This window comes from Diceros bicornis, chromosome 8, assembly GCF_020826845.1.
Source record: "Diceros bicornis minor isolate mBicDic1 chromosome 8, mDicBic1.mat.cur, whole genome shotgun sequence".
Taxonomy (NCBI): Eukaryota; Metazoa; Chordata; class Mammalia; order Perissodactyla; family Rhinocerotidae; genus Diceros; species Diceros bicornis.
In genome coordinates this window covers 72,391,322-72,416,695 of record NC_080747.1, presented here as the reverse complement: position 1 = coordinate 72,416,695, position 25,374 = coordinate 72,391,322, and the positions used below count along the sequence as shown (strand labels likewise).

At 39.5% G+C, this 25,374-nt stretch overlaps 1 protein-coding gene and 1 non-coding gene across 4 annotated transcripts in view; both read right to left on the bottom strand.

Moving 5' to 3' along the window:
- Positions 1-25,374, bottom strand: part of LOC131409777 (E3 ISG15--protein ligase HERC5-like) — a 47,301-nt gene that overhangs the window by 19,441 nt on the left and 2,486 nt on the right. For all 3 annotated transcript variants that reach the window (XM_058547486.1, XM_058547485.1, XM_058547484.1), the window contains exons 2-13: positions 24,941-25,061; positions 24,197-24,273; positions 21,685-21,906; positions 20,380-20,471; positions 19,985-20,115; positions 17,835-17,980; positions 16,398-16,474; positions 15,678-15,781; positions 14,275-14,334; positions 12,844-12,937; positions 9,811-10,000; positions 8,408-8,562 (exon numbers count right to left, since the gene is read on the bottom strand). In XM_058547486.1, the coding sequence (XP_058403469.1) occupies positions 8,408-8,562; positions 9,811-10,000; positions 12,844-12,937; positions 14,275-14,334; positions 15,678-15,781; positions 16,398-16,474; positions 17,835-17,980; positions 19,985-20,115; positions 20,380-20,471; positions 21,685-21,906; positions 24,197-24,273; positions 24,941-25,061 (1,469 nt within the window). The remainder of the gene's footprint in view (positions 1-8,407; positions 8,563-9,810; positions 10,001-12,843; positions 12,938-14,274; positions 14,335-15,677; positions 15,782-16,397; positions 16,475-17,834; positions 17,981-19,984; positions 20,116-20,379; positions 20,472-21,684; positions 21,907-24,196; positions 24,274-24,940; positions 25,062-25,374) is intronic.
- Positions 5,279-5,385, bottom strand: LOC131409857 (U6 spliceosomal RNA). Its single transcript, XR_009221046.1, has one exon. It is a non-coding gene; the product is annotated as a U6 spliceosomal RNA (small nuclear RNA).

The window sequence follows — 25,374 nt, the reverse complement described above, 5'->3', positions numbered from 1 at the left end:
TCAACCACAGCCTTGTTGATTTTTGCAGCCTCCTCAGCCTTGGCAAATCCTTTGAAGTCATGGACGACCCTCCTGAGTGTCTTCTTCCAGATGCCATTCATACACTCCTTGGTGACATCACTGCAAGACCGAGCAAGGTTCTTGATGCAATCACAGATGTTGTAATCCTTCCAGAATTGCATCAGTGTCTTCCTGAGCTGCAGCAATAGCCTGGGCAAAGGTCCTCCCTCAGGTAGGAGGCCTTAAAAGCTGTTATAACTCCTTGATCCATTGGTTGGGTCAAAGAGGTGGTGTTTGGAGAGAGAAACACTGCTCTGATATTGGGATAAAGATCACCAATAAAAGGAGGATGTCTAGGAGCATTATCAACAACAAGCAAAATCTTGAAAGGTAAGTTATTCTCCAAAGGGTACTTCTCCAGTTCACTGGCATAGCAATTCAGGAGGGCATCTTGGAAGAGGAGCTGAGTCATCTATGACTTCTTATTGCTCCTGTAGTTCACTGGCAGTGGGTGTGTACTGACATGGTTGAAGGCCCTAGGGTTCTGAGATCACAAAGTGTTTCAGTTTGTAGCCTTCAACACTGCCCAAGCAAGAACGTTATCCTGTCCCTAAAAGCCTTGAAACCCGGCATTGACTTGGCTGCCTTATGCATGAAAGTCCTTTCAGGCATCCGTTTCCAGAATAGGGAGGTTTCATCCACATTGAGTATTTGCTCTTGCAAGTAATTTTCCTCCATAGTCAGCTTGTCTAGAGTTTCCAAAAATTCTTTAGCTGCCTTTCACATCAGCACTCACAGATTCACCACTCACTTTCACATTATGTAATGAATAACAATTCTTGAATCCTTTAACCACACAGAGCTAGTAGTCAATTCAATATCATAGTCAGGTCCAGCCTTTTCTTTCAACGTTGCAAGCGAACTGCTTTTTTGACTATGATCATCATGGTGCTGAGAGGGATATGCTTCTGTCTCTGGTCTTCAATCCAGGTCATAAGAAGTTTCTCCATGTCTGACAGAGGCCCTTCTCTAATTTTTATTAGTCTCATTGCCTTCAATGAAGCAGATCCTTTAACAGCTTCTGTCACTTTGTTCTTGTTCTTCGAGATGGTAGCTGTGGTGGAATGGGACATGCCTGACTGGCGAGCAATAACCATCTCTGATTTTCCAGCTTTGTATCCCTTAATCACTTTTTTTTTTAATTTTTTGTTTATTGCAGTAACATTGGTTTATAACATTGTAAAAATTTCAGGTGTACATCATTGTACTTCTATTTCTGCATAGATTACACCATGTTCACCACCAAAATACTAATTACAACCCATCACCACACACATGTACCGAATTATTCCTTTCACCCTCCTCCCTCCCCCCTTCCCCTCTGGTAACCACCAATCCAATCTCTGTCCCTATGTGTTTGTTTATTGTTGTTATTATCTACTACTTAATGAAGGAAATCATACGGTATTTGACCTTCTCCCTCTGACTTATTTCACTTTGCATTATACCCTCAATGTCCATCCATGTTGTCACAAATGGCAGGATTTCATCGTTTCTTACGGCTGAGTAATATTCCATTGTGTATACATACCACATCTTCTTTATCCATTCGTCCCTTGACGGGCACTTAGGTTGCTTCCAAGTCTTGGCTATTGTGAATAACGCTGCAATGAACACAGGGGTGCGTGTAGCTTTACAAATTGGTGTTTTCAAGTTCTTTGGATAAATACCCAACAGTGGAATAGCTGGATCATATGGTAGTTCTATCCTTGATTTTTTGAGGAATCTCCATACTGTTTTCCATAGTGGCTGCACCAGTTTGCACTCCCACCAGCAGTGTATGAGAGTTCCCTTCTCTCCACATCCTCTCCAACACATGTTGTTTCCTGTCTTGTTAATTATAGCCATTCTGACAGGTGTGAGATGATATCTCATTGTAGTTTTGATTTGCATTTCCCTGATAGTTAGTGATTTTGAACATCTTTTCATGTGTCTGTTGGCCATCTGTATATCTTCTTTGGAGAAATATCTGTTCAGGTCTTTTGCCCATTTTTTAATTGGGTTGGTAGTTTTTTTGTTGTTGAGATGCATGAGTTCTTTATATATTTTGGAGATTAAGCCCTTATCAGAAGTATGGTTTGCAAATATCTTCTCCCAATTGTTAGGTTGTCTTTTCGTTTTGTTGATGGTTTCCTTTGCTGTGCAGAAGCTTTTTAGTTTGATGTAGTCCCATTTGTTTATTTTTTCTATTGTTTCTCTTGCCCGGTCAGACGTGGTGTTTGAAAAGATGTTGCTTAGACCGATGTGGAAGAGCATACTGCCTATGTTTTCTTCTAGAAGTTTCACAGTTTCAGGTCTTACATTCAAGTCTTTAATCCATTTGGAGTTAACTTTTCTGTATGGTGTAAGGTAAGGGTCTACTTTCATTTTTTTGCATGTGGCTATCCAGTTTTCCCAACACCATTTGTTGAAGAGACTTTCTTTTCCCCATTGTATGTTCTTGGCTCCTTTGTCAAAGATTAGCTGTCCATAGATGTGTGGGTTTATTTCTGGGCTTTCGATTCTATTCCATTGATCCGTGTGTCTGTTTTTGTGCCAGTACCATGCTGTTTTGGTTACTATAGCTTTGTAGTATGTTTTGAAATCAGGGAGTGTGATACCTCCAGCTTTGTTCTTTTTTCTCAGGATTCCTTCAGCTATTCGGGGTCTTTTGTTGTTCCATATAAATTTTAGGATTCTTTGTTCTATTTCTGTGAAAAATGTTGTTGGAACTTTGATAGGGATTGCATTGACTCTATAGATGGCTTTAGGAAGTATGGACATCTTAACTATGTTAATTCTTCCAATCCAAGAGCACAGAATATCTTTCCATTTCTTTGTGTCTTCTTCAATTTCTTTCAGAAATGTTTTATAGTTTTCAGTGTACAGATCTTTCACCTCTTTGGTTAAGTTTATTCCTAGGTATTTTATTCTTTTTGTTGCAATTGTAAATGGGATGGTATTCTTAATTTCTCTTTCTGCTACTTCGTTGTTAGTGTACAGAAATGCAACTCATTTTTGTATGTTGATTTTGTATCCTGCAAGTTTACCATATTAGTTTATTACTTCTAAAAGTTTTCTGGTGGATTCTTTAGGGTTTTCTATATATAAAATCATGTCATCTGCAAAGAGTGACAGTTTCACTTCTTCCTTTCCAATTTGGATCCCTTTTATTTCTTTCTCTTGCCTGACTGCTCTGGCTAGGACTTCCAGTACTATGTTAAATAGGAGTGGTGACAGTGGGCATCCTTGTCTGGTTCCTGTTCTTAGAGGGATAGCTTTCAGTTTTTCACCATTGAGGATGATATTAGCTGTGGGTTTGTCATATATGGTCTTTATTATGTTGAGGTACTTTCCTTCTATACCCATTTTATTCAGAGTTTTTATCATAAATGGATGCTGTATCTTGTCAAATGCTTTCTCTGCATCTATTGAGATGATCATGTGATTTTTATTCTTCATTTTATTAATGTGGTGTATTACGTTGACTGATTTGCGAATGTTAAACCATCCCTGCATCCCTGGAATAAATCCCACTTGATCATGGTGTATAATCTTTTTAACGTATTGTTGTATGCGATTTGCTAGTATTTTGTTGAGGATTTTTGCATCGATGTTCATCAGTGATATTGGCCTGTAATTTTCTTTTTTTGTGTTGTCCTTGTCTGGTTTTGGTATCAGGGTAATGTCAGCTTCGTAGAATGAGTTAGGGAGCTTCCTCCACTCCTCAATTTTTTAAAAGAGTTTGAGAACAATAGGTATTAAGTCTTCGTTGAATGTTTGGTAGAATTCACCAGGGAAGCCGTCTGGTCCTGGACTTTTATTTTTGGGGAGGTTTTTGATTACTGTTTCGATCTCCTTACTGGTGATTGGTCTATTCAAATTCTCTACTTCTTCTTGATCTAGTTTTGGAAGGTTGTATGATTCTAAGAATTTATCCATTTCTTCCAGATTGTCGAATTGGTTGGCATATAGCTTTTCATAATATTCTCTTATAATCTTTTGTATTTCTGAGGTGTCTGTTGTAATCTCTCCTCTTTCATTTCTGATTTTATTTATTTGTGCCTTCTCTCTTTTTTTCTTGGTGAGTCTAGCTAAAGGTTTGTCAATTTTGTTGATCTTTTCAAAGAACCAGCTCTTGGTTTTATTAATTTCTTCTATTGTTTTTTTGGTCTCTATTTCATTTATTTCTGCTCTGATTTTTATTATTTCCCTTCTTCTACTGATTTTGGGCTTTGTTTGTTCTTCTTTTTCCAGTTCCTTTAGCTGCATTGTTAGATTGTTTATTTGAGATTTTTCTTGTTTGTTGAGATAGGCCTGTATCGCTATAAACTTCCCTCTTAGAACCGCTTTTGCCGTATCCCATAAATTCTGGCATGTTGTATTTTCATTTTCATTTGTCTCCAGGTATTTTTTGATTTCTTCTTTGATTTCTTCGTTGACCCAGTCGTTGTTCAGTAGCATTTTGTTTAATCTCCACGTATTTGTGGCTTTTCTGATTTCCTTCCTATAGTTGATTTCTAGTTTCATACCGTTGTGGTCAGAAAAGATGGTTGTTATTATTTCAATCTTCTTAAATTTATGGAGACTTGTTTTGTGGCCTAATAAGTGATCAATCCTGGAGAATGTTCCATGTGCATTTGAAAAGAACGTGTATTCTTCGGTTTTTGGATGGAATGCTCTGTATATATCTACTAGGTCCATCTGTCCTAGTGTGTCGTTTAAGGCCAATGTTTCCTTATTGATCTTCTGTTTGGATGATCTATCCGTTGGTGTAAGTGGAGTGTTAAAGTCCCCTACTATTATTGTGTTACTGTCTATTTCTGTTTTTATGTCTGTTAATAATTGCTTTATATATTTAGGTGCACCTCCATTGGGTGCGTAATATTTACAAGTGTTATATCCTCTTGTTGGCTTGTTCCCTTGATCATTATATAATGCCCTTCTTTGTCTCTTTTTACAGTTTTTGTTTTAAAGTCTATTTTGTCTGATATGAGTACTGCTACCCCAGCTTTCTTTTCATTGCCATTTGCGTGGAGTATCTTTTTCCATCCCTTCACTTTGAGTTTGTGAGTGTCTTTAGGTCTGAAGTGTGTCTCTTGTATGCAGCATATATATGGGTCTTGTTTTTTTATCCAGTCAGCCACCCTATGCCTTTTAATTGGAGCATTTAGTCCATTGACGTTTAAAGTAGGTATTGATAAGTATGTACTTACTGCCATTTTTTAACTTTTTTTTAAAAAATATGGAACGCTTCACGAATTTGCGTGTCATCCTTGCGCACAGGCCATACTAATCTTCTCTGTATCGTTCCAATTTTAGTATATATGCTGCCAAAGCGAGCACCCTTAATCACTTTTAATTTTGTGTCCAGGTCAATTACTCGACATGCCCTCTTACTGGCAGCATTAGCAGTGGATTTTGTACACTTAGGGGCCATGATGAGCAAAACAACGTGAGATTAAATCAAGCACAAGAGAAAAGGATGCAATCAAGAGACACAGTAAACACGAGATGTATGAAGTCTGCTGGTGTAATACGGCATACTGTTTTACAGTGAACTTTTTCTTATGAGTAGAAAGGGTACACTCTAAAGCAATGATAAAAAGTATAGTTAGTAAATATATAAACCAGTAACACAGTCGTTTACTATCAAGTATTAGTACTGTATATAATTGTATGTAGCTATTGCAGTGCAGTAGGTTTGTTTACAGCAGCATCACCACAAACACGTGAGTGATGCATTGTGCTACAATGTTAGGACGGCTACGACATCACTAGGCAATAGGAATTTTTCAGCTCCATCACAATCTCATGGGACCACTGTTGTATGTGCAGTCTGTTGTTGATGGAAATCTCGTTATGCGGCATATGACTGTGGACTGTGGACCATCCTGCATCCTCGTGGCTTCTTCTGGTGCCCTTTCTGAGTTTGGGGGGGGGGGGAGCTTGACAAATTCTGACGTCACTTGTTAGAATCACAGGACAAGGCAGGATCCCTCGAGGACTTCTTTTGTTGTTGCTTCAGTATTTCTCAGGATTCTCTTTGTAAGTGGCACAAGCTCACTAGAGTTCACTTTCCCTGAGTTCTTCAGTAAATCTCCTAATATTTCAAAACCCAAATTATTTTTTTCAATGAATCGTTCTCTTTTGTACGAAACCTTTAAAAATAGCCACGGATAGGCACTGCTTTTCAGGAGTATGGCAGATTCTTTTTTAGCAGTATGATAGATTAGGCAACTTGAGCCATTGAAAACAACCAGAAATACAAGATAAACTTAAACATTCTCTAACACAATACTGATTTTGTAAGTAGATATGGAATAATCAGGTCAAAAACTAAGTGAAGGTGGCATTTGCCTTGAGAGTATTTGCCAAACCTGGTGTATGTCAACTCCAGTTTTCTGTGGTTGGGCCTGTAGAGAAATGAGACAAAGCTCAGCTCTATTCAAATTAGGGAGCCAATAGGAGAACCTCACCTCCTAAATGTGGGACTCAAAAGGGCTAAACCATCAGAGTGAGGGGGAACCAGACACAAGCAAGCTCTTTCTTCTACTCCGACATCAACCCACCCCACCTCGACTCCAAGACAAGGCAAACTGCAGCTGGTTATGGTGCTGACTTGGGGAGTAAATGTCACCTCCAGGATCTGTAATTACAAAAGTGCTCTCCCGAAAATTCGCACACCAAATTCAGACCACCTAAAGAGCTAAAAAGCTTCTAGCCGAGAATTTAATTTAAAGTAGTACCAAACTGGTGGTGTCTCCAGGAGCCTGGCAGAAGCAAATTCTCCCTGGAGAAACCCAACTGCCAAAGAATTCCAAAAGATAAAGTTCCAAGGAAAACGGGCAGCTCACACACACACACACACACACACACACACACACACAGAGTCACAAAACACATGATAAAGAAGGCGCTATGAGGAAGATTCAGCAGATACAAGAGATGGCAAAACTGAACTGCAAAGACTTCAGATACCAGAGTTACAAGGCATATAGATTTTAAAAAAGTAAAAGGAAAGCTTGAAAATAAAAGAAGGAGGAAGAAATTATAAAGAATGACCAAGAGGGCCAGCCCCGTGGCTTAGCGGTTAAGTGCGCGCGCTTCGCTACTGGCGGCCTGGGTTCGGATCCTGGGCGCGCACCGACACACCGCTTCTCCAGCCATGCTGAGGCCGCGTCCCACACACAGCAACTAGAAGGATGTGCAACTATGACATACAACTATCTACTAGGGCTTTGGGGAAAAATAAAGGAGAAGGATTGGCAGAGGATGTTAGCTCAGAGCCGGTCTTCCTCAGCAAACAAAAGAGGAGGGTTAGCATGGATGTTAGCTCAGGGCTGATCTTCCTCACAAAATAAATAAATAAATAAATAAATTTAGCAAAAGTCAAGGACAGGCATTTTACAGAAGAGGAGACAAGTATTGCAATTATAGACATGAAAATATGCTCTAACGCATTAGAATCAGGGAAATACAATTAAAATCATAACTTGGTACCATTTCATACTGAAAATATTTTCCAAATTTTAAAGTCAGACATGGAGCAACAGGAACTCTCCTCATCTCCTGGAGAGGATTTAAACTGGTCCAACCACTTTGGAAGACAATTTGTCGCCACCAAAAAAGAACAACACACGCATATCCTACAACCCCTCAATCCAGGATTAGGTATAGAAATTGAAGACCAACTCTTGACACTGGAACAACAAGAGGTATGTACAGAAATGTTGATAGCAGCATGTTTTCTCATAGAGTAAGTCCCCCCAAAAAAATAAAACTAAGAATTGCCAACAGCACACATATGTGTCAATAGTGGAATGGATAATTATGGTAGATCCACACTATGGACTGTGATGCAGAAGTGAAAATGAATGAGATACAGCCACTAGTGCTAATCTGGAGGAATCTATGAAACCACATGTTGTGCAGGAAGCATGTATTCCATTCATACAAAATTTGAAAACAGCAAAATTAAACACAGTGTCTAGAGAGATATATATAGTCATAAAACAATGAAGAAGAGTAAAGGAATGATTAACCTAAAATCCAGGATCATGACTACTTCCAAGAGGTGAGAGGTACAATCTGTGAGAGAGAGAGAGACATTTCTCAAGCACTGGAAATGTTTTCTCTTTTCACATGGGCAGTAGTTACATTGATGTTTTGTTTTATTACGTTTCTTCACATGGTACATAGACACTAATACACTCGTTTATATGCATGACAATTCACAAAAAACAAAATTTAAAAAATAGCAATATAAACTTCATGATTCATGAATCTGCTTAACGTTGAGGTCACTGAAACCAAGTGAATTTTTATTGCAAACTAAAGATTCCCAGGTTTCTAAAAGAACCCTTACCCTGTGCAGCCTTTTCAGCACTTCTAGGAGAGCTCTAAGGCGACAGTTACTCTCTACACTTTCAGCCCAATAACGCAGTTGAGCCACGACGGCTGTTTTAAACATCTGGACCAGTTTGTGGAAAGAGGATTCTTGCAGAGAAGCCCAGTATTCCTCTGAGGGATACAAAGATAAATAATTATTAGCATGTAATTTCTCTTGGATTCTTAACAGTAAAAAGTGGTCAATATTTTCCCAAACTGATAGAATATTGTCATATATATCATAGTTACAAAAACACATTTGTGATAAATCTTTCACTAAATACAACTACAATTAAAAATTTAGAATTTAATGTCCTAGAAAAAACTCCTCGACAGTAAGAGAACCACAAACTTCATCTAATTAATTTGTGAAAAAAACCAGACACAATTAGTTACTTTTGTCCAGATGAAACGGCATATGGTACTAAAACTAGACTAAGAACTATTCGTGACTGCACAACTTTCTTTCTGCACTCCTGGCATGACTTTTTAACTCTTAAAAAAAAATCTCTCAGCACTGTAGAAAATAAAAAATGCTTTAAACTAGCTTTTCATGACTTACAATGTTATCTGAATTTAATAAAACATAAGAAAGAATGGACTTCCTTGGGCTGAACACACTGTTTGTGTAAAAAAAAAACAGAAACTTCATTAAAATCTAATCAAGCCCCTAGACGTAGCTTCCAGTATACTAGAAATGCAGGGAAAGGAGGAAACAACCAGACAAATCCAGATGTGCAACATTCTACAGGACACCTGACCTAGACTCTCAAAATAAAAAGGCTATAAAATACTTTTTGGGACAAGCGCAGAAATCTGAATATGGCCTGGATATTACATAATATTATGTGATTACGGCTACTTTTATTAGGTGTGATAATGACGTCACGCCAATGCAGGATTCCATATTTTCAGGAGACTGCATGCTGAAATATTATGGTTGAAATGTCATGATGTCTCCAACTTAATTTCAAATAGTTCAACAAAAATAAAATGTAATCCGTACACAGAGAGAGAGGAAGCACGCACGGCAACATGTTCGTTGTCATTGACTCGAAGGTAAAGACTGTATGGTATTCGCTGTACCATTCTTCCAACTTCTGTGTATGAAATTTTTCATAAGGAAAAGTTGGGGACAAAGGACCTCATGACCAAGCCACACGTGTATCATTACAAGAACTCTATAAATGTACTAGAAAAATCTATTTTGTATGACCACAGTAATTATTATAGCATCTTTAGAATACGCTAAGAATATGAACTAAAAAAAACATGAATGTGTTTACAATTATCCACCTAAGTTTTGCTGTAACTTTATTAGGCATGTCTTTCCATTGAGAGGATGGTAAACTAGTTTCAAATGTAAATCATCAATCTTACCCAGAACCCCTAGAGACTGGTCACTCATTTTACAAATCACCTCTGCAAATGGAACCACCAGGCTCTCCCAGTTCTTATCATCATGCATCACGGGACATTCTGGGAGAACGAAGAAAACTGCTAAAGCTTCTTGGTGTGGAGAATGAAATGGAAGATTTTTGAGCAGATTATCCCTGAGAGATGTGGTTATCTGTGGTCAAAAAAGATCAGGGAAAAGACAGTTACAACACAGCAGGAACTGGGTGTGACCTGTTGTAATAAAATCAAGTCTAAACCTGGAGTTCATTCCATCATGAAATTGGAATAATCATTTAGTCTAAAACCCATGGTCCCATCCCGTCTCACCTGCCCTCCCAAATACCTGAGCTGTAGATATGTGATAAGTGTTGTCCCCACTCAATTGTTGGGGTGCATGAAGGAGATCAAGAAGAAATCACGTGTGCAAGAGTGAGACTGGATGAACAGTGGCTTCAGCCCTCCCAATAACGGATACTGCATTCTCCCGTCCCTTCCACTATCACACCTCATTTCTTTTAAAGAGAAGCAATGTGTCAGAACTCAACAAAGCAAAACAAAAACAAAAACCCAAACCAAACGAAAAGCAACAAGCCCCCTAAAACCCAGCATGGTTTCCTATTATCCCAGGACCACCTGTCCCATCACAAACGCCACCACAAACTCTAGTTTCCAGCCCTTCCCATCTCCTTACAGTTTCCCTAATCCAGAATGCAAGTATTCAGGCAAAATGCAAATGCAATCCTGAGATTTGTTATGTGTGCCCAGGTAATAAAAATAATTTGTTTAAAAACCCTCTAAGAAGATAAGCCAGTATTTATGGAATACGTATTTGTCAGACATTGTGCTAAGGGTTCACATATATTAATTAGGTCCTTTAATCCTTGTCATTTTTCTATAACATAGATGATATTATTACCCCATTTTAGAGTTGAGAAATCTGAACTTCAGAGAAATTAACTCGCTCAAGGTCACACAGCTAAGTGGGAAGCTCTCCTGGATCTTTCTGACTCCAAAGCCCAAACTCTTAATCACTAAATTATGGGATACTAGCTAAATGCTTTCTCTGAATGCACAGTTCTTACAATTATCTATTTTTATATCAAAACATTACACTGGGCTCCTACAACGTGGTTCAGTCTTTGGAGTTACACACACCTGACAACTCTATTTTAACACGTCTCAATAGCACACAGCCCTCCCACCTCTTTGCTCATCATTAGCCACATCCCCAAACCTCCCATCTGACTCCCAACCCTTCAGAACTCTTGTGATACTCTCACGCCAGTTGTACTGTTTCACACACCGTGCCCAGTGTATACTTCCTGACTGCCAGGAACGCCCTTACCCATGTGGCAACCTGGGTCAACTCCTCCTTCCCCGGGGCACCTTGTTTTGAGTATCTAAGTAGAGCTGACCATCCACTGCCCCAGTAATGCCTGAATCCATTCACCCAAAAATATTTATTACATACCCACTACGTTCTAAGCTAGGCATTAGGGAGGACAGCGGAGTGTAACACACGCCCACTCTTCCCAGTAAGACCTGAGAGTACCTGTCTGTCTCCCTAACTAGACCACGACCTTCTCAGCACAGGGAGCCGTAGGGGGCCTTGTCACAGTGCCCCACACGTAGCAAGTATTCCAATATTTGCTGAATAAATGAATGAGTGACAAAAGTCTGTGAATCCACATCACAGAATTCTCAAAATAGAAAGAAACATTACAGGTCTTCTGATCCAACTGTCCCGTCCGAAACAATGGAAGATGGCTCTATGATTATGTCGCTTGCACATTATATGATATTGCTCTGGCACAACCACAGTATAATTAGCCTTAGAAATGAACTGGTCCAACTTCTTCCCTTCACAGACGCAGAAATGGCCGTCTAGTTTTGGTGATCTTTCCACTGAGCGCTGCGGAGTCCTGATGAAGGTGCATAATTAGGATCCATTTTACCCCACACCCCTAATTGGGCCATGGTTTTGCCAAAGTTAACAGAATTCAACTTTCCATCTTTCCTTGAGAGAAAAGAAAGACGGAAAGGAGTGTGTGCGAGAGAGAAATTGTGGCTCAGATACAGAATGCTGATTATGGCAGACAGAGCAGCAGAGCAGGTGAGGGAGCTGAGAGGAGGGAGGGAGAGACATGAGAACAAGATCAAGAGGGAAAGAGAATGAGAGAAAGAGAAACAGAGGGAAAGATCAAATGAGAGAGAGGCAGAGAAGAAGAGAGAGAGAGAGAGAGGCAGGGGAGGTGAGGGAAAGGGAAGGGAGGGGCAGGTGAAGAGAAGTGAAGGAGAGAGAAGAAAAAAGGAACCAGAGTGAGACCCAGAAAGAAACAGATTGAGAGAAGAACACAGAAAGAACCAGCCCTAGATCAGCCAGGACAATAGAACTGGGAAATAAATTAATAAAGGTTGCATCAAGAAAAACCAAATTAATAAAGGAACCATGTTTGAAGCATCTGCAAGTGGGAAACCTACAGATAGTAATAATGCTGAAACAAAGAAGGAACAACCCCCCCAAAACAAGAACATTCTAGAACCTACAGAAAAGGAAGCGCAATGGAACAAACACAGGGACGAAGAATCCAGGCAGTCCTTGGCGAAGGAATGTCACATCAGATAAAGCGCTCTCATTTCTATAATTATGTTTAAAAGAACTGCAAATAAAATGTTGTTCTTATTCTAGTGCACCAATCTCAACAAACCCTTTCATCATCTTCCTAAAGCCTTGAGTTGAAAAAATTCCCTCTAGGGGAGTGTGTGCATATGTGTTTGCGTGTGCACGTACAGATGAACTATTCAGACTACCTGTAACCTATATGACCACTATACCACATTTTGTTCTATGTTGGCAAGCTCCCGAGTGCTATCTGAGTTTAACTGCATTTGGATATGCTACAGGGTCTCAGAGAATCTCTCCAAACAAAATGTTTCTTCTGAAACTTTGAGTTCTTATAAAAAAAATGTTTTCGTGTATTTTCTTTTTCTAAATAACAATCTGAAGAATACCACCATGTTAGTAATCCAGTCCTTTTGGGTTAACTCCTTAAAGGTGTTTCTTGCTTTATTTACATCCAAATTAACAGACATCATTTCTGCAGTTAATCTGTGGAAGGAAGATAAATTAAAAACAGATGGATATGTAACTCACAAAAGACATTTCAAAATTCATTATTTTATTAGATTATCTATCCAGATGAAAAATTTCTTCTAAAGCTTGCTTTATTTCAATAAAATTACCTTTTTTGCTCAACTTTACAATAACTTCAATAATTTTGCTGAATACAAATACAATCGAAAATGTAATTGACAACATATAATTGCTTCTAAAATGCCAAAAATTATCAAGGCTGCATTAACAATATATATGATATCAGACTTTAACTCAGATATTGTCTTATCTTAAATGGATAATCAATAAATATTTATTTTCCGGTAAAAAAAAACAGTCACAGAAAAAAGGTAAAGGTTTTTTCCTGTTTCTGAAAAAATGACCATTTCTCCCAGTTACAGGAACTGAAAGGGGAGACCAATAAAAGGGGCTCCAGAGCAGTAAATTTTGAGCATTCCAATAGAAAATTATTAACGAAACGTGTAAATATCTTAACCCATGAGCTATATTTATACTAAACTGAATATATTCATTGTCTAAAAGCAGACACATTCTTTGTAAAATAATACATATATTTAGTATCTGAAAATAGCAAAAATTCTTTTAAATAAATAAATATTATACAAATATTTAGGAAAAGAAGTGTAAAGTCGTTCTTTCGTAATATTAAAAAATTCGTCATGCAAGAAGGAAATGACTAAATAAGGTATGTCTTTGCCACGGAATACCATGCAGACGTTAAAATGATGTTATAGGAAAATACTGAGTAAAATGGAAAATGGACGAACGTATAAAGTGTAAAGCAATGTATAAAACAATATGATCCCATTCATTGTAAAAGAATACTTTTGCATAGAAAAAAAGATACACACACAAATGCTACCTATTACTCTTAAGTGGTGGCTTATGGATGATTTTCCTTTTCTTTTTTGCATGTCTATATTTCTGACATTTTCTACAATGAGCATATAGCTAATTATTTTACCTTCAAACCATTTTCCTCACAATCTTTCACAGTGTATTTTTTATTGAGATGAACTGACATATAACATTATATTAGTTTCAGGTGTACAACATAATGAATCAATATTTGTATATACTGAGAAATGATCACAGAGTAAGTCTAGTTAACAGCCCTCACCAAACACAGCTACAAATTTTTTCTTGCAATGAGAACTTTAAAGATCTACTCTCTTAGCAACTTTCAAATATACAATATAGTAGTATTATTTATAATCACCATGCTGTTTATAATCACCATGCTGTTAATAGTTATTTAAATTTAACAGTTAAAAGAATTTTAAATTTATTATATATCTTAACTATATTACCTTTCCTTTAAAAAACTTCCAGTCAGACAAGCAGGAGATGAAAATATCTCTCTGATTTCCCTACATGAGGAATAAGATGGTGGTTAAAACAAATCATAGAATATGCCGCCTTATAGCATGAGACATGATAAATAAAATAGCATGTCTTAGACTTGCCCTTCAGACTTCTCCCTCTGTCTCTGATATGTTGGCATACTGCCTTGGGCATCTAAACATCTATTCCATTTGCTAAATCTCAAAGTCTCAGCGGCAAATATGGGAAATAAAAAGGTATGTACTCAGAGAAGCCACAGGGAAACAGGAAAAGGCTTGACCGAGGGTCAGTATCTTCTTGAACAAATAAAACACGTCCAACCCACCCAGCTTTCCAAACCCTATTTATTTCTGTGCCACTGAAGTGGAAACAAAAAATTACCAGAAATTGAACAGTGGGGGCACGGGGCGGGGTGAGGTATGCTCAGTTCCATCTCAGAAATAACTGCGCAAATAATTCTTGATCCTTAATGCTATGCAAATTACGATGCAACTGTTTTGTACAACTACTTTTCAGAAACAGAAAGCCATACCTAACAATATCTCTAACAAGGAGATGTTTGCAAAAATGAGCACAATCTTTACAGACGGTAGGAGTTCTATGGTTTACAGCAAGGTTGCCCAGGCTGTTCAGCTGTGAATAGGAGGTGCACAAACAAGTGGTTCCAAGGTCAGACAGGGTTGGGAAACTGAAGACTATCTTTCCTGCTCAGAGTGTCACAATATACACAAACATATCAAAGGCCCAGAGAAGTCCTGCAGGAAACAAAGCCGCCCACATGGAACTTACACGCTAGCTGAGACGGTTAATTCTACGTGTTAACTTGGCTAGGCCACAGTACCCAGATGGACGGTCAAACACCAATCTAGATGTTGCTGTGAAGGTATTTTTCAAATGAGATGAATGTTTAAATCAGCAGACTTTGAGTAAAGCAGATTATCCTCCATAGTGTGGGTGGGCCACATCCAGTCAGTGGAAGGCCTTAAAAGGAAAAGGCTAAGGTTCCCTGAGGAAGAGGGAATTCTGTCTCCAGACTGCCTTGGGACTCAAGCTGCATTATCAACTCTTCCCTGGGTCTCTAGCCTGTTGGCCTGCCTTATATTTTGCACTTCCCAGCCTGCATAATCAGATGAGCCAATTCCCTAAAAGAAATCTCTCTCTCTCTCTCTACATACACACACACACACACACACACACACTACCAGTTCTGTTTCTCCTGAGCTCTCTGATGGACCACTAATGGACCATAAATGGTCTACTGGACACTAGTGGGCCACAAAATCTTACATCTCTGTATTGTGCAGAACCAGCTGGGGAAACGTTACTTTCAATAGTTATATAAGCAGACGGTCAGACACGTGGGGTGTACCTTTTTGTATTTTGCCACTGTTTAGTTCCCACATCAGCAATCCATCTCTTTATAGTCCTTTCATTCAATGTAGGAATCTTCCTCCTCAGATTAACGTATGGATTCTGTAAACAAACAAAAAATTACAATGCAGTAGTTTAGACACAACAGAAATAGGTATCCAACTTTTAGACACGGTAATATTGATTTTTAAATATGGCTAATATAGCTCTTGGAAATCATAAAGTGAGATTCCACCAAGGAGTAATCATTTGCCTGGTTGCCAACTTCTTGTCCAAGGGGGCTTAGATGCAAAGTCAGTTTCTCTGAGTGCCCCAACACTCCACACTTGATACAGATATGAACGGATTAAACTGAACATCAGACAGCCTTGAGGGGAGATCCTATAAGGGCTGGGTTTACTGGCTGGCAAAGTCATTTCAGAATGTCAACCTGTTGGCTCACGAGGACACTGACCAAATGCCGTTGGCAAGGAGCCTCCCAAAAGGTAAGCAGAATCTAAGGAAATCGGGCTGATTCAACTTTCACCAGAGACAAATCTCCTGATTTTTGTGGGTAATATTTATGTAGTTTAGACGGTAAAGAATCAATAATGTCTAGCGATTTCCCAGAAGTCAGCCTAGTAACCTGATGATTTTGGAATTCACTAAACTTGGATTCTGGAACCCTTTGTTTTACTTAAAATACCAAGTTACAGAACATCTAGAGACCTATTTTTACCTCTTTTTCCATCCAGAGCAAAATGCTTTGATTCCCTCCAGCAATCATTATTAACTCCTTTTCTGAGGTGTGGCTTTCTGAAAGGGACATACAAAAAGTAAGAGTTTAGAAAGTCATTTGGTACAAACATACACACTCAATTTAAATAATTTCAGATTCTTCTTAAACTTAGTCCTTTTATCTTTCTGATACACAAAGGCTCAGCACATTTCCCACTCATAAAGCAGAAATATATTTCTACTTCAAGGTAAAGTCTAGTTGGCAAACACAGGCGATCTGCAAAGTGGAAGTGTGGCATCAGCTTAATATACATAATTAATATAAACGCTTACACAGTCGTGCACCGTGTATTGGCGTTTTGGTCAACCACAGACCACATACAGGACAGTGATCCCATAAGAGTAGCACCGTACCCTAGGTGTGAGGTGTGTATAGATCCTATACCATCTAGGTAGTGTAAGTACACTCTGATGTTCACACAATGACGAAATCGCCTAATGTCGCATTTCTCAGAACGTATCCCTGTCGTTAAGCGATGCATGACTGTATATAAAACACAGTCAAACAAATATTTGATTAGTTAACCGTTCCCTGGTTTAATTAGGCTCCTATTACTAAATACTACATTCTACAACTCAAGATTTAACCAACGACTGTGCTGTGAAGAATGTAAATAAGTACTTCACGTCCATGTAAGTGGTTATAAGAAACCAAATACATAGAACTGCTTAAGGAAAAAACTCGACTGGTCATTTCCCCAGAAGAACTGAGAGAACTTTCATACTTTAGGTCACCACGAAGCTTTCAGAAACAAGTAACCACAGTGCTCCCAGGCACTTCTACAGCAGAAGCTCAGGCTCTGAGGTCACACAGGGCACCGTTCAAATCTAGCCAAATCACTTGCTGGTCATGAGACACGGCTAACCCGCCGCTCTCCGAGTCTCTGTACCCTCCAGTACAGTGGGACTCAGAGTCCACAGCTCCCAGCACCGTTGAAGGATTGGTGAGATGACACATGTAAGTGTCAAGCGCAGTTACAGCGCCCAGCACATGTCAGCCGCTCACCATTCTAAGGGTTTTACACGGTTATGAGTCTATTTTATCAGGTAGGAAAACCAATCACCGTGGAATTAATAAACCTGCAAACCGGAATCAGAGCTGCATATGCCTCTGAATCCCACAGTCTATTTTATGTTGTGTCACGTTAAGTCCCTATTAATCTTCATCTGATGGGGTAAGAGAAAACCAATAGTTATTTAGACTTGATAAAGTTAGACTGGATATTTTAAATTGTTTACAAGTGAAAAAATGAAACCAATGTTTAGAGAAACTCCCTTCGTAATCATGCATTTCTTTTCTTGCCACCTTACCCACTTAGAAAAATGAGTTTCTTGACAAAGGTATTTATGCCAAATCCTGTGCTCCTACAGAATTTACCAAATTTGAGGTCTTCATTTGATGGTGATTTCATGGGAAGTGGTATCAGCTGATTATGTGTTCCACCGTTTCCCAGTTGTCCTTCTTCTCCAGAACCAAAAGAAAAGACCTTCCCCAAATCAGAAACATAGGCAAGTGTGTGACACCTATTAAACAAAAGCATATACAGTCGATTCTCAAGTATCTGCAATGACGAGAGTAGCAGCAATAGGGTAAACTGCTGAAGTTAGGTTACCCAGTGAGTGAAACCAGTTAACCAACTCCCAAAGGATGAAATTAGCCATCTGGAAACTACCAAATTATTAACGTGTGGCTGAGAAGGTCTGGGAACACCTAAGTCTGCTCAAGACCATGATGAACCCCTTGGCAAATGGAGATCCCTTTGTCAGGAACGAGCATCAACCCTTGTCTTCCATTCCTTTTTCAACCCTTGGCTTGAGAGTCACCACCTCTTGGAAGCCATCTCTGACTCTCTCCTCTCCCCATCCTGGAGGATGGAATTACGTGATCCTCTCTGAGCTCCCACTCTATGTCCCAAAGACCTTTATCACCCTGATTTTCTTACTGATTTGCTCAGTGGTCTCTCCCACTACACAGATGTGTAAGTAAAGAATTTGGCTTTGCTCAAATAGAGGTCCAGCCTTTGTCCTCAGTTCCTGGGAGGTAACCTCTTAACCCTTAGAATTTCCCAAGTGATAGGAGTGCCGTGTTATTCATGGGGGCTCCGGAGACCACACCTAATAGTATACCCAGGGGGCTCATGGAGGGCCCCTCTGGCCGAATATAAGCCCAACCTACGGGGACGGAGAGGCTGGAGGCTGAGTTCAAACATATGGGCTGTGACTCAATCAATCATGCCTAAGCAATGAAATCCCAGCAACAACTTTGGACTGAAGTGAGCTTCCCTGGCTGGCAATACTCTATGTATTGTCACGTATCAGGCCAGGAGGCAGTAACACCTTCCATGGCTCCAAGGGACATGGACACCAGAAGCTCCTTGTTTGGACCCCTCCTTGACTCTGTCCTATGTGTCTCTTCCTTTGACTGGTTCTCATTTGTATCCTCTTCTTGTAATAAACGCAACTCTGAGTATTCTAGCCTTCAGTGAGTTCCATGGGTCTTTCCAGGGATTTCTCCTGTGTTATCAGAGGTACTGCCCTGGTTTGCATTAAGACACATCTAAGGTGACAACTCCTCTTGTAACTCATGCTATTCAGAGGAATGTGTGCTACAAAAAATCCAAAGTGGTGATAGCTGTTTCTTTCGTTAACACGGAGATATGGAATGCAGAGAGTCATACCATCCCAATAATCTGGTCTACCTTAATAATATCCCATTTATGATATTTTACTCCAAGATCATAAGAGAATATCTCATAGACCGAAAGTACACACACCAGTTTTTTATAGTAAAGGTTTTAGTAAACAAACAAATGAACCCAATATTCAGATAGAGTCTGAATTTGCTTGTGTTTCGTGAGGAAACAATCACCCAAAGAAGAATGAGTGCACCTGGGTGAAAATATTTCTTAACCCCACCAAGACCCAACATCCAACTGGTGAGAAGTGGATTGATGAATCTCATGTTCAAGGAAGAAAATAATTAAGTAAACCAAGGGGTTTGAGCAAGTTTTTCTGTTTTTGCTTAAAAAAAAAAAAAAGAGCCATGCAAATCAAACTTCTCAGAATATTCCACTCCAACCACCACTGACTTTGTCTGATACTTTACTGTGATCACTCTGAAAGAATTATGGTAACAAGGTATGCTGAGCCCCCTGAGGGATTACGAGAAACAGGGATTACATCAATGAATAATCCTTTGTGATTCATGTTCATTTTTTCCCAAATGACTTATTTTTCTTAAAGATAAAAGTGCATTTGAACAATTACAAAGGTATTTCACTAAAGGGGCAACAGGAAGTGAATTATATTTGCTCATCAAAAGAAAGGTCAATGAAAACAAATATGTACACTAAAATAAAGACTTAAAATAAAGACTTATCATGATTATCTAATAATGTAAATTAAGCATCTTCATCTTCTCCACAATGTTTGATGCTTTTATCTCAATCAAAGAAACTCATGGAAATTTTATTAAATTACCTATCTAGATGTATTGTTCTGATTTTATCAATTTTCATCGACACTTACCTTCCACATGCTATCTGGGTCACTCTATTTCCAACAAGCTCGGTCACCAAACAGGGTCTTAACTCATTCTGTGTTGAATTGTGACCGAGTTGCCCATATTTTCCAGCGCCAAAAGTGAACACCAGCCCATCCTAAGGAAAGGGAACTTCATATCAGATTCTAGAGAAATACGATGCAGACATAACATTCACTGAGGCAAAGGCATCAGCGAATAATTAATAAAAGCACTGTCAAAGCAAAGCCCCAGATGATCAGGAGGACAGTCCTGCATGCGAGAAGTGATGACCTTTCTTCCCTGGGAAACACCGACTACCCACACCTAGATGTTCTAGTGCTTTCCCCACTACAAAGTGGTCCTCCAGAATTACAGTCGAGAAGAGACAGGGTACACCCACCTTTGTGAGCACGGCAGTGTGAGAGCCACCACAAGCGAGAAATTCCACTTTCTGACTGGCCAGTGCTTCAACAAGGGAAGGAGAATCTTGATCTGCGCAAGGGGAAGAGCAGCTGAAGTGACCAAAAGGAGATGCTGAGCTTCACACTGGAGTTCATGCTGCCGGTAAAATACCCGGACTCCTTCCTCTCAGCCCAGCAACAACAGTCCCCAACACATGCTGACAAGACAGCCTCCATGTCGCTATATTTAGGCCTAAGGGTGGGGGTGAGGCAGAGGTCAAAGGGCCACACTTGGGGGCACCCACTTGTGAGAGTGTCAGGAAGCCCCCAGAGCCCGTTCTTCTCCTTTTCACCTGAATTATTAACTTCAATTGCAGACATCTGATATTTCCCATTCTCATCTACAATTACCCTTTTAATGAACATAACATTTGTTTTTCTTTTAAATTCTCTACTACAATGCCCTTGCCTCACACTACCTCTTCTCTCCTTCACGATTATTATCTCATCCAAGCACTTAGAGATTCACCAAAAATAGCATAAGTGCCCTTTATTCCCTTCCCTCCTTTAAATAGTTTTCTCACATTGACTTATGAGGTTCTCCTGAGTAATCAGCACTGGACCACGTCAGGGAGAAATGCAGCATTGGACCAGGAATCCGGGGATGACGCGTCCATTACCACAGCTGGTAGAGCAGTGGAGCTTGCTACACTTGAAAACTCTAATAAGGTGTTTGGGATCATGAGAAATTTTCCTTCTGCTTTGTAGAGGTAGTTCAATAATGGGAATTCCATGACTTTTCGTGGTGTGCATGTACAGACGTAATTTACACCTTATAGAGTAAAATTAGGATATGTGTATTTCTAAATAGAATTTTAGTATCCTTTTGTCATAATACGGTATGATTATATTAATATACACTTAAATGCACAGGTACCTTTGAGGTCATTTCATCCAAATTTGTCACTTTACAGAAAAAGCAAATAAGGCCTAGAGAAAAGTGAAGCGACGCGGTAAGGCCCTGCAGCCAGTTAACTGAGAACCCAGGTATTCCGATCCCCAGCCCAACGCTCGTTCCCCTTTTCCCACTCAGCCCTGACAGGCGTCTCAATTATCGCAACCACTTCCACACTATGCACGTCTCTTAGACCAATTCTGTCCTAAAGACAGAGAGAGAACCAAGAAGAACATGCAATAAAAGCCAGGATTTGAGCCATTTTTGACAAGGAGGTCTGTTTTCAATTCATCTCATATCTAACGAATATATTTGCTGATAATACGAATTTGAAAATATGTTTCCATACTGTTGGTGTGGCCCAGGCCTAGCTGTCCAAAACCATTTCTTCCCCACGAGTAAACGTTTCCGGACATGGACAAAGCCATGCTGTGGGCTTCTCCTGCAGAAATCTGAACCAAGGGGACTCCTGAGAGGCGCTCCACAATCTGTGGTGTGGGGGTTGAGTCAAACGTTCTTCCAACTCCGAGCTGCCCGTATAAGTTCTGCCCCCATGAGAAAAGCTCACCACCTAGACATAAACAAAGACAATGCTGTCTGAGGTTTAAAATGCAGCAGCCATCACCCCAGGGCAGTATGTATGCTATCCATAGTACAATATCACAATCTCTCACATTCAACATGACAGGACTCTCAGACTCCATACGTCTGAGTCAGAAAAACACCGAAGAACCTTCTTTTATTATACTCAAAGGGTAGTGTTATGGATTGACTGTTTGTGTCGTCCACCCCGCCAGAGTCATATACTGAAATCCTAACCCTTAATCTGATGGTATTAGGAGGTGGGGCCTTTTGGAGGTGATTAGGAATAACTAAGATTATAATGGTGAAGCCCTCAGGAATGTGATTAGTGCTCTTATAAAAGAGACCCCAGAGAGCTCTCCTGCCCTCTCCACCATGTAAGATGGGCCCTCCCCAGACACCCAATCTGCTGGCACTCTGAACTGGACTTCCAGCCTCCAGAACCAGGAGAAAGAAATTTCTGTTGTTTAAGCCACCTAGTCTATGGTATTTTTGTTCTAGCAGCCCAAACGAACAAAGACAGGTAGAATCAAGCTATTCAAACGCATTATAACCAAACTCAGAAAATACTTATTTGAAAAAACCCATAGGATGGGCCCATGAAAAACAGCAACATTCTACATCGGGGAAAATAAAAGCTAAAACTACTGCTCTCTCCTGCCCCCCCTCATGTGCCTGAAGATCCTAAATAAACAACTTAAAAACACATTTGAAATTGCAGCACGGTATCTTGAAAGTCAGCACCATCTTCCATTAATTGCCTATGTGTAGCGGAGTTTTCGAGAAAGTTCTTAGAAGTTTTCTAACAGAGTTGACAATATCTAATGGAGTCTGAAAACATATATCAGAGAATTGATGCTTACTGAGCACCTCTGTGCAAGAGACTGTGCAGGATCTGCCGGGAGGCAGAGGCTTTCCTCAAACATATTTATCATGCGCCTATCAGTCAACATGAATATCACGATGAGCATAATCAGTCCATATTCTTGAGTCCCCAACTTTCATTCTTCCTAGATGGTGATTTACCAATAATAAACCCTGAACATCCCCTTCCCCACATCACTAGACTCTGGGCTTCATGAAGGCACCGTGTGTCTGTTTCATCTTTATAACCTGAACATGGCAGACACTCAGTATGAAATATCTGTTCATGAATGGATGAAGTCAAACGACCAGGCCAATTTTTTCCAATACAAGTTCACACTCTCAAACCTCAACAGAGCCTTCAGTACAGGTCAAATCCCCTATTGAATCCCAGCTTCCATTCAGGTTATGTTTATGTCTGTCCTATATATTAAGAAGAAGAAGAAAAAAAAGAGTCCTTGATCCTGAATTCCTCTTTATCACCCTCCTGTCTTTATTCCTCCACGGGCAAGTTTCTTTAGGAAATAATCCATACTCGATGTTTCCATTTCCCACCATTACAGCATCTGATAAGAAACAGGAAATAACAAAGGGCTGGAGGGAACCCCCAAATTCAACAGTTAATGTTAAAACGCCTCAGAGACCTGCAAACTGGCCGCAAAAGCAGACCCTGAGCTCCTGCCATGGGACCTGGAAGAGCACTAGGAAAAGGGAAGAAGGTTCTGGAAAAGGGTGGCCCGTGCCTGATCCTGATTCCAGAGAGAATGATTTTCATTATTCAGAATATTTTCATTGTTTCACATTTAAAAAATAAACACATGGAACTGTTGAAATAACTCTCTCGGCCCAAGATGGAGCCACCCCTGCCAGGGCCGCCATGTCAGCAAACGGAGCTTTCGCGTTCCCGTTAATGCTCCGCTGGACCAGAAACGCAGTACGTGTGTCCAGTCAGTCCCTCCCCTAACACCAAGCCAGCCCTGGCTCTCGACTTCTTGCCTCGCTCCTCGCTCTTGCTACACGAGGTCAGCCGCCAGCCGTGCATCCCCAGCCGATCACACCCTGCCCCCTGTGGCACTCCTAACGCCCCAACAAACTTCCTCTCGCCCCAGATCCCTCGGGAAGAGCGCTCTCCCAATCCGTGCATTGTTTCCCCTTGAATAAAGGACATCAGGCTCGCTACTAAATTGTTTGTTTCCTCACTTGACAGAACAAAAGGAAGGAACAGTAATGATGGAAACCTGAAGATTTTCTAGGTCCAAGAATTCTCTCACCTTGTATCTTGCAGGGCTCTGAGCCATATCAAATTCAAAACCCTATTTCTGTCCTGCTACAAAGTGAAGAATACACATTCTACTAGTTCTACACACACACACATTTACTCCCTCTAAAAAACAATTAATATTCCAGAGAGGTACCTTTTGAAAGTGCAAGAGAATGATAATCTCCACATGTGATCTGAAGTATATTTTTTTCTTGTAAAACGCATTGAAACCTGATGAAAAAAATTTTATGTTAATCACCATAATGAAAGTCACAATGTTGATGTTAGACTTATTAACTGTATTTAATAAGGACTGAAGCTCAGGAAAAAAATTTTACTGCTTCACATTCAGTACATCTAAAATTATTATAAATACTCTATATTTAGGTTTTCCTTTTAGGTTTAAAAGGAAAATAATGTGCCTTGTATAATTGTAATAAGATGATTCTAAGACTTTTGCAAACAATAATTTTATGATGCAGGAATAATACAAGATGCAAATAAGTTCTAAGTCACATGATCTACTAGGGAAAAGTCTCACAAATCATTCCATGATAATGCATTTTTTTCCTAGGTTGAAAATTTTTATTTCTGGAAACTTAACTTATAGGATTATTATGAGGGTTAAATGGTTTAACGCAATTTGGGGCTCGGCAGACTAACCAATGGTTTCCTTTAAATGTCAAAACAACACATTTGAAAGTGCCCTAGGAGACATACATTGCTTTGTAGTTTACTGATGGAATTCGCCGGTCAGTTCAGAATTCATCGTTTACTTAAGATGCCCCATATAAAGCAGGGGACAAGAGTCATATAAAGTTACATTTTCCTACAAAAATTATTATTGCCTTTTGAGTAAAATTCAAATAATTTTTAATAAAAGAAAAAAGTTCCCTACCTTGCATGTTCTATGCTATAGCTGTACTCGAACAGTTTCCCATCTGAGGATAGAATCAGCATGTGCTCTGCTCCTTGGTCCATGGAATGTATCTTCATTTTTTTTCCTAACTTAATGCACTCTGCAGAGCAAATCCAACCAAGAACTATCATCACTCTGAGTATTAAGCACATTACTAATTTCATTATAATACAGCTAAAAGACCTGGAGAAAAATTTCAACTAGACAACCTTTGACTTAACATGAACTTCTCTTTAAAGAAAATTCAAGTACAGAAAGCAGACAAATTAGCAATGACTATTGTCTTGACATTGGATTTTTTTGATTTGGGAAAGCATTGATTCATACTTTGTTTTATATTAAATATACCTTTAAAATAGCCAATTAAATATTTGCTTTTAGATTCCTGTTTAATAAGTTGAGACGGAGAAACT